Below are 15,028 nucleotides of genomic sequence, written 5' to 3' on the forward strand. Positions count from 1 at the left end.
AAGGGAAAAAAAAAAAGAAAAATTCTACATATTTACTAGGATTCTGGGATTACACACACATAAGCAAACATACATGATCTGGGGGGCCTTTCCCTTCAGGGGTGACTACATAAAGCTTATCTCATTTACAAATATGGTGAGATGATTTCTTCATTCCCAAAGTGAAGGGGAAAATTTATATCCTAGGGTGGAGCTAGGCTTCCTTTAAAGTGGAACCAGGGATCCCTGGGTGGCGCAGCGGTTTGGCGCCTGCCTTTGGCCCAGGGCACGATCCTGGAGACCCAGGATCGAATCCCACGTCAGGCTCCCGGTGCATGGAGCCTGCTTCTCCCTCTGCCTATGTCTCTGCCTCTCTGTGTGTGTGTGTGTGTGTGTGACTATCATAAAAAAAAAAAAAAAAAAAAAGGTGGAACCAAATAGCCAATATTCTCTTTGTCTCTGCTTTTAGGATTGTTTCCAAACTGCACAGAAATTAATATCCCCATATAGTGGATATTAACTTTCGGAAGGTCCATGGATCCCTTTGATAATTTAAAAAGAAAAAAAAAAACATTTTGTATGTAATTTTAGAGGGTTCAGTGACCAGCCCTTCTCCTAAGCCAGTCTATTGACCACATTAATTACACCCTGCAGACACACACACACAAACACAATCATTTCCCAAGTGTTTTCTAACGACTTATCTTTAGGGAAGGGACACCATGGTGTTTGCTGAGAAGACCAAGAACTTTGGTGCTAGACAGATATAAAATTGAGACCTGGCTCTGCAACATAAAAGCAATATAGCAAATGCCCTTGGAACCTGTCTCTCCCCTTATAAGAGGAGGATTGTGAGGTCCATTTGGCAATTTTTTTGTATTAATGTAGAGACAAACATAAAAGATCTCAGTGCATCATCAGTAAAGAATGCAGTTCAGCCAGCAATGCAGTGTGGCTCGTGGATCTCATGACTTGTTTTGCGTGTGACATGGCCACTGAATTGCCATAGCTCATGCACCCCCAGCAGCTCTCTGGTGGCAGCAATTTTTAATGTCCCACAGAACAGCAGTGCCCCTGGCTGGATACCTGGCCCACAGTCTGGAATGTGGGGTTTTTTTTTTTTTTGGTCTTAAATACTGAATAGAGGGATGTTGCTGATTCACTCTTTTCCCACAGCCAACCCTCTGGTTCCTGTTTATGACTTGGTGAACTTCAGCTCAGTTTGCAAAGTGCCCCCATCCAACAGGGGAGGGACATTGCCTTCTAACAACAAATGAGACACAAAGGAGCCTTGAGCTTTTTTTTCAGTCTTTCATAATGTGACATCCAGATGGGCTCTGGCCTCTGTTAATACCACCTCCCTTGGGTTAGCTCCATTTTCCAGCTCTGCCCCTGATACCTCCAGCTCCCGCCGTCAAAGCAGGCTACAACTCTGAAGCAAAAGGCTTGGCATTGAAGCAGTGGTCTCCATGGGCCATCGTGGGTAGGGAATGGAAGTGGATGTTCCTTTCAGGACAGGTGTCCAAAGGGTAGGAGACTGAGTGGTTCATCACTGGAGGCAGGTTGCACAGGGAAATGGAAAAGGGCACCTCCTGAAAGATGGGAACTGGAAGTGGAGAGCTGGTCTGGGACCGCAGCATTGGGGAAAGTAGGGGCTGCAATGCAGGTTGTAGCAGGGCAGGGCCCTCCACCTTGGGGCTGCTGTCTTCGGCAACAGAGCTCCTGCTCTCAGAGATGTCCAACTCCCATAGAGGATCTGAATTCTGGACCTCAGTCTCAGTCTTGGTGGCAGCGGGGGGAGGCCCCGTGTTGATGGCTGTGTTCATGCCATAATACCGACGCTTGTTAATCCAGTACAACAGTGGGCTGTAGGTGAACGTGGCGGCTCTCATCACCTCCACCCATGCCTGGGCACGCTCTTCCCGCCTCAAGTTCTTCCTCCAGTGCAGAAAGAGAATGCAGCCACCAGTTGCCACAGAACACAGCCCCAGGAATCCAAAGTACAATGAGACCCACACTAAGGCAAGAAAGAAAAAGAGGCAAGGCAAGATAAGGAAAGCTAGGTCTAGAGAAAGCATGACCTGTCCAGACTCAGTCGAGCCTCTTGCTCCCAACCCTGGACCCATCCAATCCGATTTGAGAAACCTTACTAATGGCAAAGCCCATCAAGGAAGCAAGAGTTTATAGGTGACAGGGACACCGGTGTCCCATCCTATTCCATCATACCCACATACCCATTCAGCTGTGATGGCCTGGGGTATTCATAGTAACCCCCTTCTGGTTCAGCGGAGAAACAATGATTCTCTGCCACCGATCCCTAGTTTCCTAGAGGAAACAATATCCTAACTGCTTAGCACTCCTCCACGCAAGCAGCCACCACCCCATCCATGTAAAAGGTCTTCCCTGAGTATCTGCCCCAAGCTAAGGTACAGGGTAAGGGACAGAGACTGAAGGGGCATTTACCACCAGGGAGGCTCAGATCCTCCTGCTGGGAATCCATAAGGTCAAGCCTTGGTACCCAGCTGATGGCTCTGGGGAGAAGGAGCTCACTTACCCATCTGCCCAGCCAATAGAAGGCCCTGGAGTGCTTAGTCCCATTGTTGGGACTAAAGCTGAGGTCACTGGGTTCTGAGCATTAAACATTCTAGGGGCAGTGCTTATGAGGTCTTGGGTTAACAGAAGGAAGAGATTCCATCCAATGGTGTCTCCTAGGCCTAGTGTGTCTCTGCCTGGGACTGATCCCCCCACCGAATTGTCTGCCCTCCACCCCTTATGGTGAACTCTCAGAGAGGCCCCCATGTGTCTTAGAGGTCTATCCATGTTGCTGGGCTTTAAGAAACAGTTGAAGGACACCTGTCACCAGTGGGGAACAGGGCAGGGAGCACACACAACTTTGGGCAGCCTTGCCTTCAAGACTTCTATAACCAAGCCACAGGAGAAAATCTGCTGAAGGCAACTAAGTGATCAGCACCTCCGTCCTTCACTCTTAAAATCTCTTGTTTAGTTACCTTCCTTCAATAGGTGTTAGCCAATGTTTCCTGGGCCTCAGGCCCTGTGGGAGCTCCCTGCCAGCCAGCCCTACATCTCTTTCCAGCCTCACCTTCCTCCCTATCCTTCATACACCTTATGCTCTGACCCAGCCAGACTCTTGAACATACCTGGCCTATTCACATCTCTGGCGTTTTGCTCATACTGCTCCTCTACTTAGAAGTGCCCTCCCCGCTACCCCCTGGGTGAACACCTGCTTGTCTTCCAAGCCCAGCTCAGTCCTCTTACTCTGGGACAGTTGTTTCTATTGGCCTCCCCAAATCCCATCATCTCCAGTTTGAAGGGACTTTGAGAGTTGGGGGGTAGATCTCCCCTCCTCAGCAGCTGGCACCACAAGACTCCCCTGAGTGGGAGACTCGCGGCACATCCTGAGGTGGTCCAGTTAGAAAGCCCTTCCCTAGTGAAGCCCTGAGTTGCACCCCTGGGCCAGCTCAGCTACTGGCACCATTTTATTACTTCTTCTCTGCAGCCCCCCACCCCCGGCGTGTGATGTGGGGCACTATTCAGTGTGGATTTTCCTCCAGGTTCTGCTTGCTTGGCTCTCCTATCTCATTGGCTCCTGCTTTTCAGTCTCATTGCTGATTTCTCTTTTCCCTGCTTTCTAAATGCCAGCGTGCTCCAGGCCTCAGCCCTCCCTCCACTTTCATTCCGTCAGTGGTCTCATCCAGACTCATGGCTTTAAGTGTTACACAGGCACTAACAGCTCATGCCTTCTATCTCCAGCCCAAACTGCTCCTCAGGACTTTGGACTCATTCACCTCACAGCCAGGTTGACATGCCTACCTTTAAGGGGATTAAGTTTATCAAGTTATCTCAAATGAACATGCCCAAAGCCAGACTCCCAATCATCCATCCTCCAAAATCTACCCCAGCCTTCCTCCTCTCTGTAAATGGCAACTCTGCCCTTCCAGTTGTTCAGGCCAAAAGCCTGGATGTCACCCTCAGCTCCTTTCATTTGCTCACAGCCACGTTCACTCTGTTAGCACAGTCATTAGGCGTTGCCTTCAACACACATCTGGAATGTGACTACTTTCCCGCCACTACTACTGCATTCTATGCACCACCCTCCCCTGCTTGGAGTACTGGTCACCCTACAGGGAGACCCGGTTGCCTGGGACTGAGGAGGTTTTCCAGGACATATGATTTTCTACACTAAAACCAGGAAAGTCTTGAGTAAACCAGGACAAACTGGTCACCTTGGGAGAGCTTCCATCCTTGCTCCCCCAACACTGTATTTTGCCAGAAGCCAGAATGATCCTTTTAACAAGTAGGTTAAAAAAAAAAAATAACATGTTATTTCTCTGCTCAAAACCTACAGTGCCTTTTCCCCTTACTCAGAATAAAAACCAAAATCCTTAAGCAAGGTCTACAGAGCCCGAAGTGATCTAACTACCCCTCCCCATACCTCTTCACATAAGAACCTCTTTGCTAGGGATGCCTGGGTGGCTCAGGGTTGTGTGTCTGCCTTCGCCACAGGGCGTGATCCTGGACCCGGAGTCCCGGGATTGAGTCCCACATCGGGCTCCCTGCATAGAGCCTGCTTCTCCCCCTGCTGGTGTCTGTGCCTCTCTCTCTCTCTCTCTCTCTCTCTCTCTCTCTCTCTCTCTCTCTCATCTCTCGTGATTGAATAAATAAAATCTTAAAAAAGAAAAAAGAACCTCCTAGCTATTCCACAAATAGGGCAAGCATGCTCCTGCATCAAGGCATTTGCTGTTCCCTCAATCCGAAAGGCTCTTCTCCCAGATATCCAGACAGATGATTCCCTCATTTCCGTCAGCATTCTGCTCAAGTGTCCTCTTATCTCCATCTCTCTCAGCCTGCTTCGTTTTTTGGCATAACATGTATCATTATCTAACATTACAACTGACCCTTGAACAACATGGGGATTAGGGACTATGACCTCTGCACAGTTGAAAAATCCATGTGCAACTTCTGACTCCCTCAAACTTATCTACTAATAGCCTACTGTTGACCAGAAACTTTACCAATAACACAAGCTGTTGATTAACACATATTATGTATATGTATTATATATTGTATTCTTTTTTAAGGTTTATTTTTAATTTTGAGAGAGAGAGAAAGCACGTGTACACAAGCAGTGGGGAGGAGCAGAGAGACACAGACAGATTTCTGAGCTGAGCATGGAGCCCGTCAAAGGGCTCGATCCCAGGACCTCGAAATCATGAGCTGAGCCAAGATCAAGAGTCTGATGCTGAACTGACTGAGGCACCCAGGCATCTCTTATATACTATATTCTTACAAATAAAATAAGCTAGATAAAAGAAAAATGTTAAATCATAAGACAAAAAATAAATAAAAATTTTTAAAAAAGAAATCATAAGACAAAACACATTTACAGTGTTGTTAAAAGTCCACATGTATGTGGATCTGTGCAATTCAAACCCATGTTGCTCAAGGGTCAACTTTATTTTTTGTCCCTCATCCCACTAGAATGTAAGATCCATGAATTAGTAAACAAGAAAATAAATACCTAAGCATTTCCGATGGTCATAACTGCTATGAAGAAGATAAAATAACGTAATGGGATAAAGAATATAAAGGGACAGTGTCCATCAAGAAAAATACCTTTGAGGTGCTGACTTATGAACTGAACCATAAATGGCTGATGCAGATCTGAGCAGAGGGATCATCAACCAGTGCATGGATCCTGAGGCAGGTATAGGTGAGCACACTGGAAGGACTTCCTAGTCTCAGAGTCCACCACACTACTTCCAGCACAGGCCAGGGCCTATGAGTGCAGGGTGGCCTGAGAAAGGCTGGAGGCCCTGGCCCTGGCCCTGCCCCCAGGGAGTCCACCATTCCGGCGGGGTTTCTACCAGTAAGACCCAGACAAGGACTTCCACGAAGGCAAACTGGTCGATGCCACTGCAGTGGGCTTGCCCCAGGGCTGGCAGCAGGTGAGACACAGATGTTGGGGTCTCTGTGTCTGACACCGGGAAATCCTACTTGGTTCAAGGGGATGAAGAAGATGGTGGTATTGGGTCAACAGAGGTGAAGGAAAGAGCATTACAAGAATCAAAAGCAGCCAAAAGAGGGGCGCCTGGGGTGGCTCGGGTGATGATCCCAGGGTGCTGTCGGGCTCCCAGCTCGGCGAGAGGAGTTGCTTCTCCCCCTCCCTTGCCCCGCCTGTGCTCTGTCTCTCTCTCTCTCAGACAAATACATAAATCTAGAGAAACCAGCCAAAATAAAGGCTTGTCCGGGACAAGGAGGATGTCCGGAGACAAGGCTGGCATCTCGCAGGGTTCCAGATGCTGAAGGGCACCCAGAGCGCCGGGAGACGGCTTCCAGGGGCGGACGGAGCGCGGCGGCCGCTGCATCCGGGCGGGGGGCGGGGGGCCGGGGCCCCGGAACCCTGCGCGCGCGGAACCTCGGGGCCGGAGCGCGGGCGCGGGCGCGGCGGACCCGGAGCGCGATGGAGCAGGCGCGCGAGCAAGCTGAGGCCGCCGCGCCCGCGGACGAGGAGGCGGAGGAGGCGGCGGCAATGGCGGCCGTGGCGGCGGCTGGCACGGGCCCGGCCGTGCTGCAGGTGGCCGGGCGGTACCGGGGCCTGTGCGCCGTGCGCAGCCGCGCCCTGGGCCTGGGGCTCGTGTCCGCCGCGCAGCTGCGCGTGTTCCCGGTGCGCCGCGGCTCGGGCCGGGCCGACGGCGGCGGGGTCGGGGCGGAGCTCGAGGCCAACCCCTTCTACGACCGCTACCGGGACAAGATCCAGCAGCTGCGCAGGTGCGGGCGGCGGGCGGGAAGGGAAGGGAAGGGAAGGGGCGGCCGCGTCCGACGCCTGCGGCGCTTCGGAGACCCCGTGCGGCCCGGTGCCGGCGCCCGGAGGGGAGCTGCCCGCGCGGAGGAGCGGCGTGGCCGGCTGACGTCGCGCTGCGGCTCGGCCCTCGGCGGCCCTGCGGGGCCCAGGCTCCCGCCCTGCCCCGCGCCCTGCCCCGCGCCCAAGTTCTCCAGGCGCCGCGGCGGGATCCTGCGTCAGCCCGGATGGAACCGCCGTTTCCAGAACACCTGCCCTGCTTGTAGAATGGGAGCGTGAAGCCTTCCATAGCGGGGCGCGACTTAGGCGGGGTCGCATGCTGAGTCCCTGAGGCCTGGCCGGGAGCTCCGTTTCCAGGCCTCAGGCCGCAGCCCCGACTGCAGGGAAGGAAGCTGGGGGGAGGGAGCAGGGCTCCCGGACTACTGGGCTCACAGTTGGACCGGCCCTTGAAGCCTGTCTTTAAGAGGAGGAAACAGAGTCCGAGACCTGCCAGAGGCCACAGGGCTGCTTGGGATTCATCTGATTTGGGATCCAGGGTTCCTTACACTACCCCTCAGCTTCCAGATAAAAGGACTTGGAGATCCAGAGGCTCGAGGTGGGCGGGTGTAAGGGGGCCCAGGGAGGGTCTGAAGAGTGGAGGTGGACAGAGCTGAAGGAGTGAAAGGGGATTAGAGGGGCCCGGGCGAGAATCTGGCAGGTAGGCCGGCAGCTGTCTTAGGAAGAAAACCGGGAACTGTGCCCTGTAACTTTGAGTTTTGTCTCCTCTCTACTTCCATGGCCTTCATTTACTCCTCCATTATCTTCTGGACTCTTGCAGTCGTCCCCTAGCGAGCCTGCCCCACTTCACCCCAGTCCATCTCACTGCTGCCGTGGTGATATTTCTTCCCTTTCTGAAAAATGTCAGTAAAGGCATGAACGTTTTTTGCGCTCTTTCCAGCAGTATTCAAATACACTCAAGGATTTCCTTCTTGAAAGCCTTTTCTTGACCTACATTCCCCTCCAGGCTTTTCTTCCCTTTCACAGGCAGGCATCTTAGGAGAATTGTCTACTCAGACTCTGAATACTTCCCATTCACTCTTACTCATGAACCAATGAATGGGATGGTTTTACTCCTCCACCAGATCATTCCCATCAATATTTACACATACTCTTCTAAAGAGTGAGCTTTCCAAAGCACCCTCACTGACTAGATAATGTCCATCTTCCTTAGTTTCCATACAAGGTTCTTAATCCTGCAGAGTCTGTCAGTCTCTCTATATTCACTAAAACCTGGGCTCTTGGAGCACCAGCCACAGGTTTGGTGTGAACCAACAGTGGGATAAGGCTATGTGCCCTGTTGACCCCTTAAGCCTAGTATCTGGATTTTTGCGTCACACTTTGCACCAGTGAATTGGGAGTATTTGATCTACCTGTAGACCTACTGTATCTAGAGTATGGACAAACTGGAGGGTGTCCAGAGAGCAGCTTTATAGTGAGGAAATATTCACAAATCACGTATATGAAGAGAGGCCAAAAGAACTAAGGAAATTTGACCTAGAGAAAAACTTAGGGGGCGACAAGAGCAATTTTCAAGTACTCAGATGAAAGGGATTATACATTTTTTTCTTGTCCTGAGTGTGAAGATATCATTGGATAGATTTAGGCTCAGAACATTTTTAATGATAAAAGATGTCCAAGGTAGGAATGCACAGACTTAGGCCACTCCTCACTCTGTCCACTCACCATGGCAGGCCCAGGTGTGGCTGTGGATGCTTGCAGCACTAATCCTGGTCCTAGCGTTTACAGCCCTAGTGGAGCAGGTGCCACACCCCACAGGACAGGATCCCTGGAGTGACTTTGCACTGAGTTGGTGGCCTGCAATGGAGGGGAGGAAGTAGATCTGCCCATGTAATGGCATGAAGGGAGTAGTGCTTGATGTCACCTCTGGAACTGAGTTTTATGGAAGAGGGGCTCCATACGATGCCTTGATCAGGAAGCAGTCCACCAGAGAAGTGATCAGGATGTCCTTGGATCCTGCAGACCTATGACACTACAGGTCTCATGGAGCTGTAATCCCTGTTTGATGTCTTCCCCAAAGTGTACAGGGCCAAATATCACATTGAAGAATTCTTAAGTATGGCAGCCCAGCCCAACTACACGTTAGGCTTGAAGACCAGCTTCATTTTAACATAAAGGACAAGCTCTGATAATTCATCTGCTGGAGCAAATTCTTTGGAGAGAAAGTTAGGGAGAAACTCAGGTGCTAAATCTTATCCTACAGAATTCACTGTTTATTTTATTTTTTTTAAGATTTTATTTATTTATTCATAGACACAGAGAGAGAGGCAGAGACACAGGCAGAGGGAGAAGCAGGCTCCATGCAGGGAGCCCGAGGTGGGACTCGATCCGGGGTCTCCAGGATCATACCCCAGGCTGCAGGCAATGCCAAACCGCTGTGCCACCAGGGCTGCCCCAGAATTCACTGTTTTTAAAACCTCTAAATCATCTGGATCTGGATTAACAGATGTTGAACCTCTGAATGGGGTGAAGATGTCTAAGAGCTAGATGTATTCAAGTAAAAGCTTGACACCTAGTAGGAATGCTATTGGATTCCTGCTTGAGTAGGATGAGCAAGCAAGATAACTTCAAAGTCCTCTTCCCATCCTGAGGATTTGAATTCCAAGGACCCAGAGTATAAGTACCTGAGGGGCCAAGCTCTGCATCACTCTAGGAAATAACCTGCAAGAGAAGAATGTTATACAGGCCCCTTGAAGATTAATAGTAAATAACTGAATTTCCTTGTCCAGTTTCTTGATCTGGAAGATCAAAGGATCAAATCCTTTGCTATTGAATGCCTGTGTCTTCTCTCTCTCTCTCTCTCTCTCTCTCTTTCTCTCTCTCTTTCTTTCTCTCTCTGGAAGTGGAACATGATGCTTTGTTATTTCCAAATTCAAAATGTCCCAAGTGGTTTCACTTTTGGTTTACCTTTAATCAGGTCTGACCCAGCTGCTTTTGAATCCCGACTAGAAAAGCGCATTGAGTTTCGGAAGCAGCCAGTGGGACACTCCAAGCAAGGTGACTTCATCAGATGTGTAGAACAGAAGGTAAGACCCTCTTTGTGTTTATTGGCTCGCCAGTGTACTGCATCCCCATCCCTCAACCCTATCCTGGGAGTGGACTCACTGATGGGCCGGCTGGATGAACTGAACGTAGCCTCTCTACACAGCTCAGTCTCCATCCATAAATGGTATCCTGCTCTTTCTGGCCAGGTACTGTAATCATGGTAGAGATCTAGAGGGATGAAAAAGGCAATCCAAGCTCCGGGGGGGTGCAGTAGATCAAGGCAAAGCACACATGGCAGTGGGTTCTAGGGATTAGGGGAAAAAAAGTGCTTAATAGCTACTCTTATCCTTAGACAAGAATCAGAGCTGGGGAAAAGCATGGTGCTTTTTTTTGTACAGTGCTTTTCAAACTTTTTGATCATGATACACAGTAAGAAATGTATTTTACACTGCAGTTCAGTACACACAATTGTATATGACTGTAGCTGAAGCAGAGTTTTTATAAAACAATGCTTTTACTACATGCAATGCACTTTTTTTTCCCTTAAAAATCTTTGGCCACAATCCAGTAAATTGATTTCACAATCTATAATTTGAAAAATACTTAGTATTGGTTAGTACACATTTGTTCTGGTACACAGAACGAATTGGAGTGGGAGAGGCTAAAACCAGGAAGTATATGTAATAATCCAGGTATGGGCAGTTTGGGCCTGAAATAACATACAGTGGAAAATTGGGATTCTGCACTATGTTTTAGAAAGAGGGATGTCTATTTAATTTGGACAGTAAGTTTTTTTGCCTTGAGTATTCTAAATTTAAGAGTATCCACTCAATTAAAAAAAAAAAAAAAGAGTATCCACTCAATCTTTTAATAACTGATTAAGTTCATTAGAACAAAAGCAAGTCACTTAATTTGGGGAGCAAATTCAACCTCCTATGACAAACATAGTTTTTTTTTGTTTTTTTTGTTTTTTTTATTTATGATAGTCACAGAGAGAGAGAGAGGCAGAGACACAGGCAGAGGGAGAAGCAGGCTCCATGCACCGGGAGCCTGATGTGGGATTCGATCCCGGGTCTCCAGGATCGCGCCCTGGGCCAAAGGCAGGCGCCAAACCGCTGCGCCACCCAGGGATCCCGACAAACATAGTTTAGAACTTTATGTGAACAAACAAGCCTCTACTACAAATATTTTAATAAATGTAATTTCCTATAATAAACATTTATAGTGCCAATGTTACAATCAGTGGCTCTTGGAAGTATTACTGTATTACAAACTTTCAGTATGACTGGGAAAGCCTTTTGCCCCCTTTTGTAAACAGACTTAGCAATTCAACTTCATAATGACAAGATGCAAACATAAATCAAGATGTAACTTAAATTATGGCAACTCTTGGGTAAATAATGACTTACTGTGTTTCTTACCTAGCTAGATAGAAGGCTGCTAATGACTCCATTTGCAAAGCCTTTTCTTTACTCTGAGTCATTGGCTCCCTACCACATGAGCCTTTCTTATAAAAAAATTTCTTAATTCTCCATTGTGTACCCTCAAGTGAAAAGTAGACAATGTAACCCACTAGTACACATAATTTCAGGGGGAAAAAATCAATATAATGCCCTAGCTGTAATATAAAGGAAAGAACTTTTAGGTTTTTTTTTTTTTAAGATTTCTTTATTTACTAGAAAGAACACAGCACTGGTGGGACAGGTCCAGACGGAGAGGAAGAGGCAGACTCCCCACTGAGCAGGGAACCCCATGCAGGATCGGATCCCAGGACCCTGAAAGAGAGTGCGTGTATTTGAGTGCACATGAGAATGGAGGAAGGGGCAGAGGAAGAGAATCTTTTCTTTTTTTTTAATTTTATTTATTCATGAACGACACAGAGAGAGAGAGAGGCAGAGACACAGGCAGAGGGAGAAGCAGGCTCTATGTAGGAAGCCCGAGGTGGGACTTGATTATGCCCTGAGCCAAAGGCAGACACTCAACTGCTGAGCCACCCAGGCGTCCCCAGAGGAAGAGAATCTTCAAGGAGATTCCCTGCTGAGTGCGGAGGGTTGATGTGGAGCTCCATCTCAGGACCCATGAGGTCATGATCTGAGCTGAAACCAAGAGTTAGATGCTTAACCAACTGAGCTACCCAGATGCCCCAAGGAAAGAACTTTTTAACAAAATACTTATTTTGTAGATGATATGAGTGAAATTTCTCTATAAGTGAAATTTTTATAAGTGAACTTTATAAAGTTCTTGAGCACAACTATTCTGTGAAACCTAATGCAGTCATCAGAGGCTCTCTCACCTATATGTGAAATTATCGTAAATACATAGAGAGCAAATGCTGACTGGTTTTAGGGGTGTTGTGTTATTACTTTTAAAAATGGTTTGGCGCCTGCCTTTGACCCAGGGCACGATCCTGGAGACCCAGGATCGAATCCCACGTCGGGCTCCCGGTGCATGGAGCCTGCTTCTCCCTCTGCCTGTGTCTCTGCCTCTCTCTCTCTCTCTCTCTGTGTGACTATCATAAATTAAAAAAAAAAAAAAATGCCTAAACTGGGACAGGATGCTTGGGTAGCTCAGTGGTTGAGCCTTGAGCCTTTGGCTCAGGTCGTGATCCCAGGGTCGTGGGATCGAGTCCCACGTTGGGTTCCCTGCAGGGAGCCTGTTTCTCCCTCTGCCTGTGTCTTTGCCTCTCTTTGTGTCTCATGAATAAATAAATAAAATCTTTTTAAAAAATTAAAAATAAGAAAAATTAAAATTCCTAAACCATGGGCAGTGTTGTCAGTGCTCCTCATGAGATTCCACAATGTGCAATCTTCTTTTAAGTTATATAGTAGTTGCATTTCTAAAAAAACCTCAGTGTTTGGGGCACCTGAGTGACTCAGTGGTTGACATCTGCCTTTGGCTCAGGTTGTGATCCCAGGGTCCTGGGATCGAGTTTTGCATCAGGCTCCCCACAGGCAGTCTGCTTCTCCCTCTGTCTGTGTCTCTGCTTCTCTGTGTCTCTTATGAATAAATAAATAAAATCTTTTAAAAAACATAATAAAAAATATAAATTAAAAACTCAATGTTTATTAAAGCCATATTTTAAAAAAGAAGAAAAGAAAGGGAAAGCAAAACAGAGTTAGAATGTAAACCCAGATAACTTGAAAAGGTTTTTCAATTTACAAGGACATCTGGCCAGACACTGAAAAGTTGTGCAGGGTGGGGTAAAATTCTTCATTATGTGGAATTCATTTTTAAGATTGTAGGTCCTGGTACCACTTCCCCTCCCATAAATACAGATGTCCTTATCTAGTCAACTCTTGTGGTAACAGAAAAGTTGGTTCACACAGATTTCCAAAGCATCTGGAGGGAGGTAGTACCCATTTAAATGTCTTATTAAGTGCCCTTGAGACTTTTGGCACATACTTTCAACTATAATTTTAATTATTATAGTTCATTGGTTTTAAAGCCCACATTTCATTTTTTTTTTTTGTATTTTAACATTTCCAGAGTTGTCTTAAAATTAATGTGATATGAAGATATTTTGTTTTATTATTTAATTGGCATAATTTTCTGATACATAAAATAATGCTGCTTCTTAAGTAGTGTCTTAGGTCAAAATAAAATGCAATAAGCTTATACTTGGAGCTTAAATTTGTTATTTGTATAAGCGCAAATGGGAATAAAGAATGGATTGGAGGGACATTGTGGGAAAAGAATACACCGGGCTTAGAGATTAAAAGGTGAAGGCAGCTATGCAAATGGAGAGTTTCATTTGTTTTATTTTCACAATGCACCTGAAGGTGAGTGATACGAAAATGAAATCAATTTTCTTTTTTCTGCAAAGTTTATGTGTGAAGGACAGACTGCATTAGGATGCTGCCACTACATAGGGATATGACCAAAAAGACGAGGGTATATCCAACAGATTTTTCTACACCAGACTTTTGTCTAATGTATAGGTGCCAATTCTGTGGGCATCATTTAGGAAAAGTTTCGATTCCTTAAGGCACAGAATAACGAAAGACAGAACTTTATATGGGCAAGTTTTTCAGTCTCAGAATCCCAGCTGTAGATTGTACTTCTCTGGAAAGGCTTGGACTTGAACTGAGAAATTGAATGAAAGGCTTAGAACAACCCATCCCTACTGTCAGAAACCTCATAGTAGAATTTCCTGGCTGTGGCCTTTATCAGAGATAGTGGCCTAGAGGAAGAAATAATCACTAATTAGATAGAGGGAATATTATGAGTAAGTTGAAAAGACTAGTCTGGTGAGGATGCCTTCCATCAGAAGTGTGTCACAGGTGAGAAGCCGCCTTCGAAAATTCATTTTTCCATTGCTCACCTCCTTTGTGGCACACCATTGAGCAGATCAGAGAGCAGAGCACAGAAAACCCTCATTCTGGAAGGATGTAGCAGGCCTCACTCTGGGAAGGAGTACTTCATATCCATAGTGGCAGGTATAGAATGGACTCTCAATACCAGTATATGGTAGTTACTAACAAAGAAATCTTCTGTTATCTGTATCTCAAAAGCTGAGTCATAGAAAAGTCTCACAAACAATAACTCCTAGAACAGTGTGTGTGTACAGTTACTGTATAGGATGGAGAAAAGTGAGTTTTCAAGTGTCAAGTTACTAAATGAGATATTGCACACATGTAGTGGTCTTTTTCTTATGAGTAAGGTATGGATAAATATCCTGTCTCATCATGTATTTCAGACAGACACCTTGGGGAAACAGCCTGTGAGCAGAGGATTCACTAAGGACAAGGTAGGTTGAAAGATGAAAGATCTAAGTCTGAAGTCAGAACATCTGTAACAAGAGACTGCAGATTTGAACATATTTACTGTGGTTCAGTGATTTTGTGATTTTTTTTTTCCAGCTGTGGAGATGAGAAATATTTCTAAAAATTTTTATGTCCTTGTTACAACCTCTAGCATATTATGTGTCCTGGGGGTGCTAGAGGAAATATGAAGGAAATCCTAGTGATATACTAGTTTTAAAAGATCAAAGCATGTTTACTCATTTAATTTGCAAATAAGGAGCCACCCCTAGTAGAATAGCAATTAAAGGTGACAGTCAGATTTTCTCCTCTTACCAGCTACAAAGTGCTGCAGTGCTCATTAGTGAGGATAAAGCATTTGGAAAGTACTTACAGATATGCCCCAGGAATAGCACTGTAAAAACCTGCCTGAGTTTAGGGGTTTACT

General features: G+C 46.7%; 2 protein-coding genes across 2 annotated transcripts in view; one reads left to right on the forward strand and one right to left on the reverse strand.

Annotated features, from left to right (window-relative positions):
• Positions 1 to 1,090: 1,090 nt before the first annotated feature.
• On the reverse strand, positions 1,091 to 6,371 carry TEX38 (testis expressed 38). The gene is made up of 2 exons (XM_025991892.2): positions 5,614 to 6,371; positions 1,091 to 1,996 (listed from the first exon to the last, which is right to left on the reverse strand). Exons 1-2 carry the CDS (start codon positions 5,642 to 5,644, stop codon positions 1,404 to 1,406), a joined length of 624 nt encoding a protein of 207 aa, XP_025847677.1. The 5' UTR covers positions 5,645 to 6,371; the 3' UTR covers positions 1,091 to 1,403.
• Positions 6,372 to 6,424: 53 nt separating this feature from the next.
• Positions 6,425 to 15,028, forward strand: part of ATPAF1 (ATP synthase mitochondrial F1 complex assembly factor 1) — a 29,811-nt gene continuing 21,207 nt past the window's right edge. The window contains exons 1-3 of the mRNA XM_072724087.1: positions 6,425 to 6,768; positions 9,774 to 9,882; positions 14,538 to 14,588. Of these exons, the coding sequence (XP_072580188.1) occupies positions 6,461 to 6,768; positions 9,774 to 9,882; positions 14,538 to 14,588 (468 nt within the window). The 5' untranslated portion in view covers positions 6,425 to 6,460. The remainder of the gene's footprint in view (positions 6,769 to 9,773; positions 9,883 to 14,537; positions 14,589 to 15,028) is intronic.

This window comes from Vulpes vulpes, chromosome 10 (assembly GCF_048418805.1).
Source record: "Vulpes vulpes isolate BD-2025 chromosome 10, VulVul3, whole genome shotgun sequence".
Classification (NCBI taxonomy): Eukaryota; Metazoa; Chordata; class Mammalia; order Carnivora; family Canidae; genus Vulpes; species Vulpes vulpes.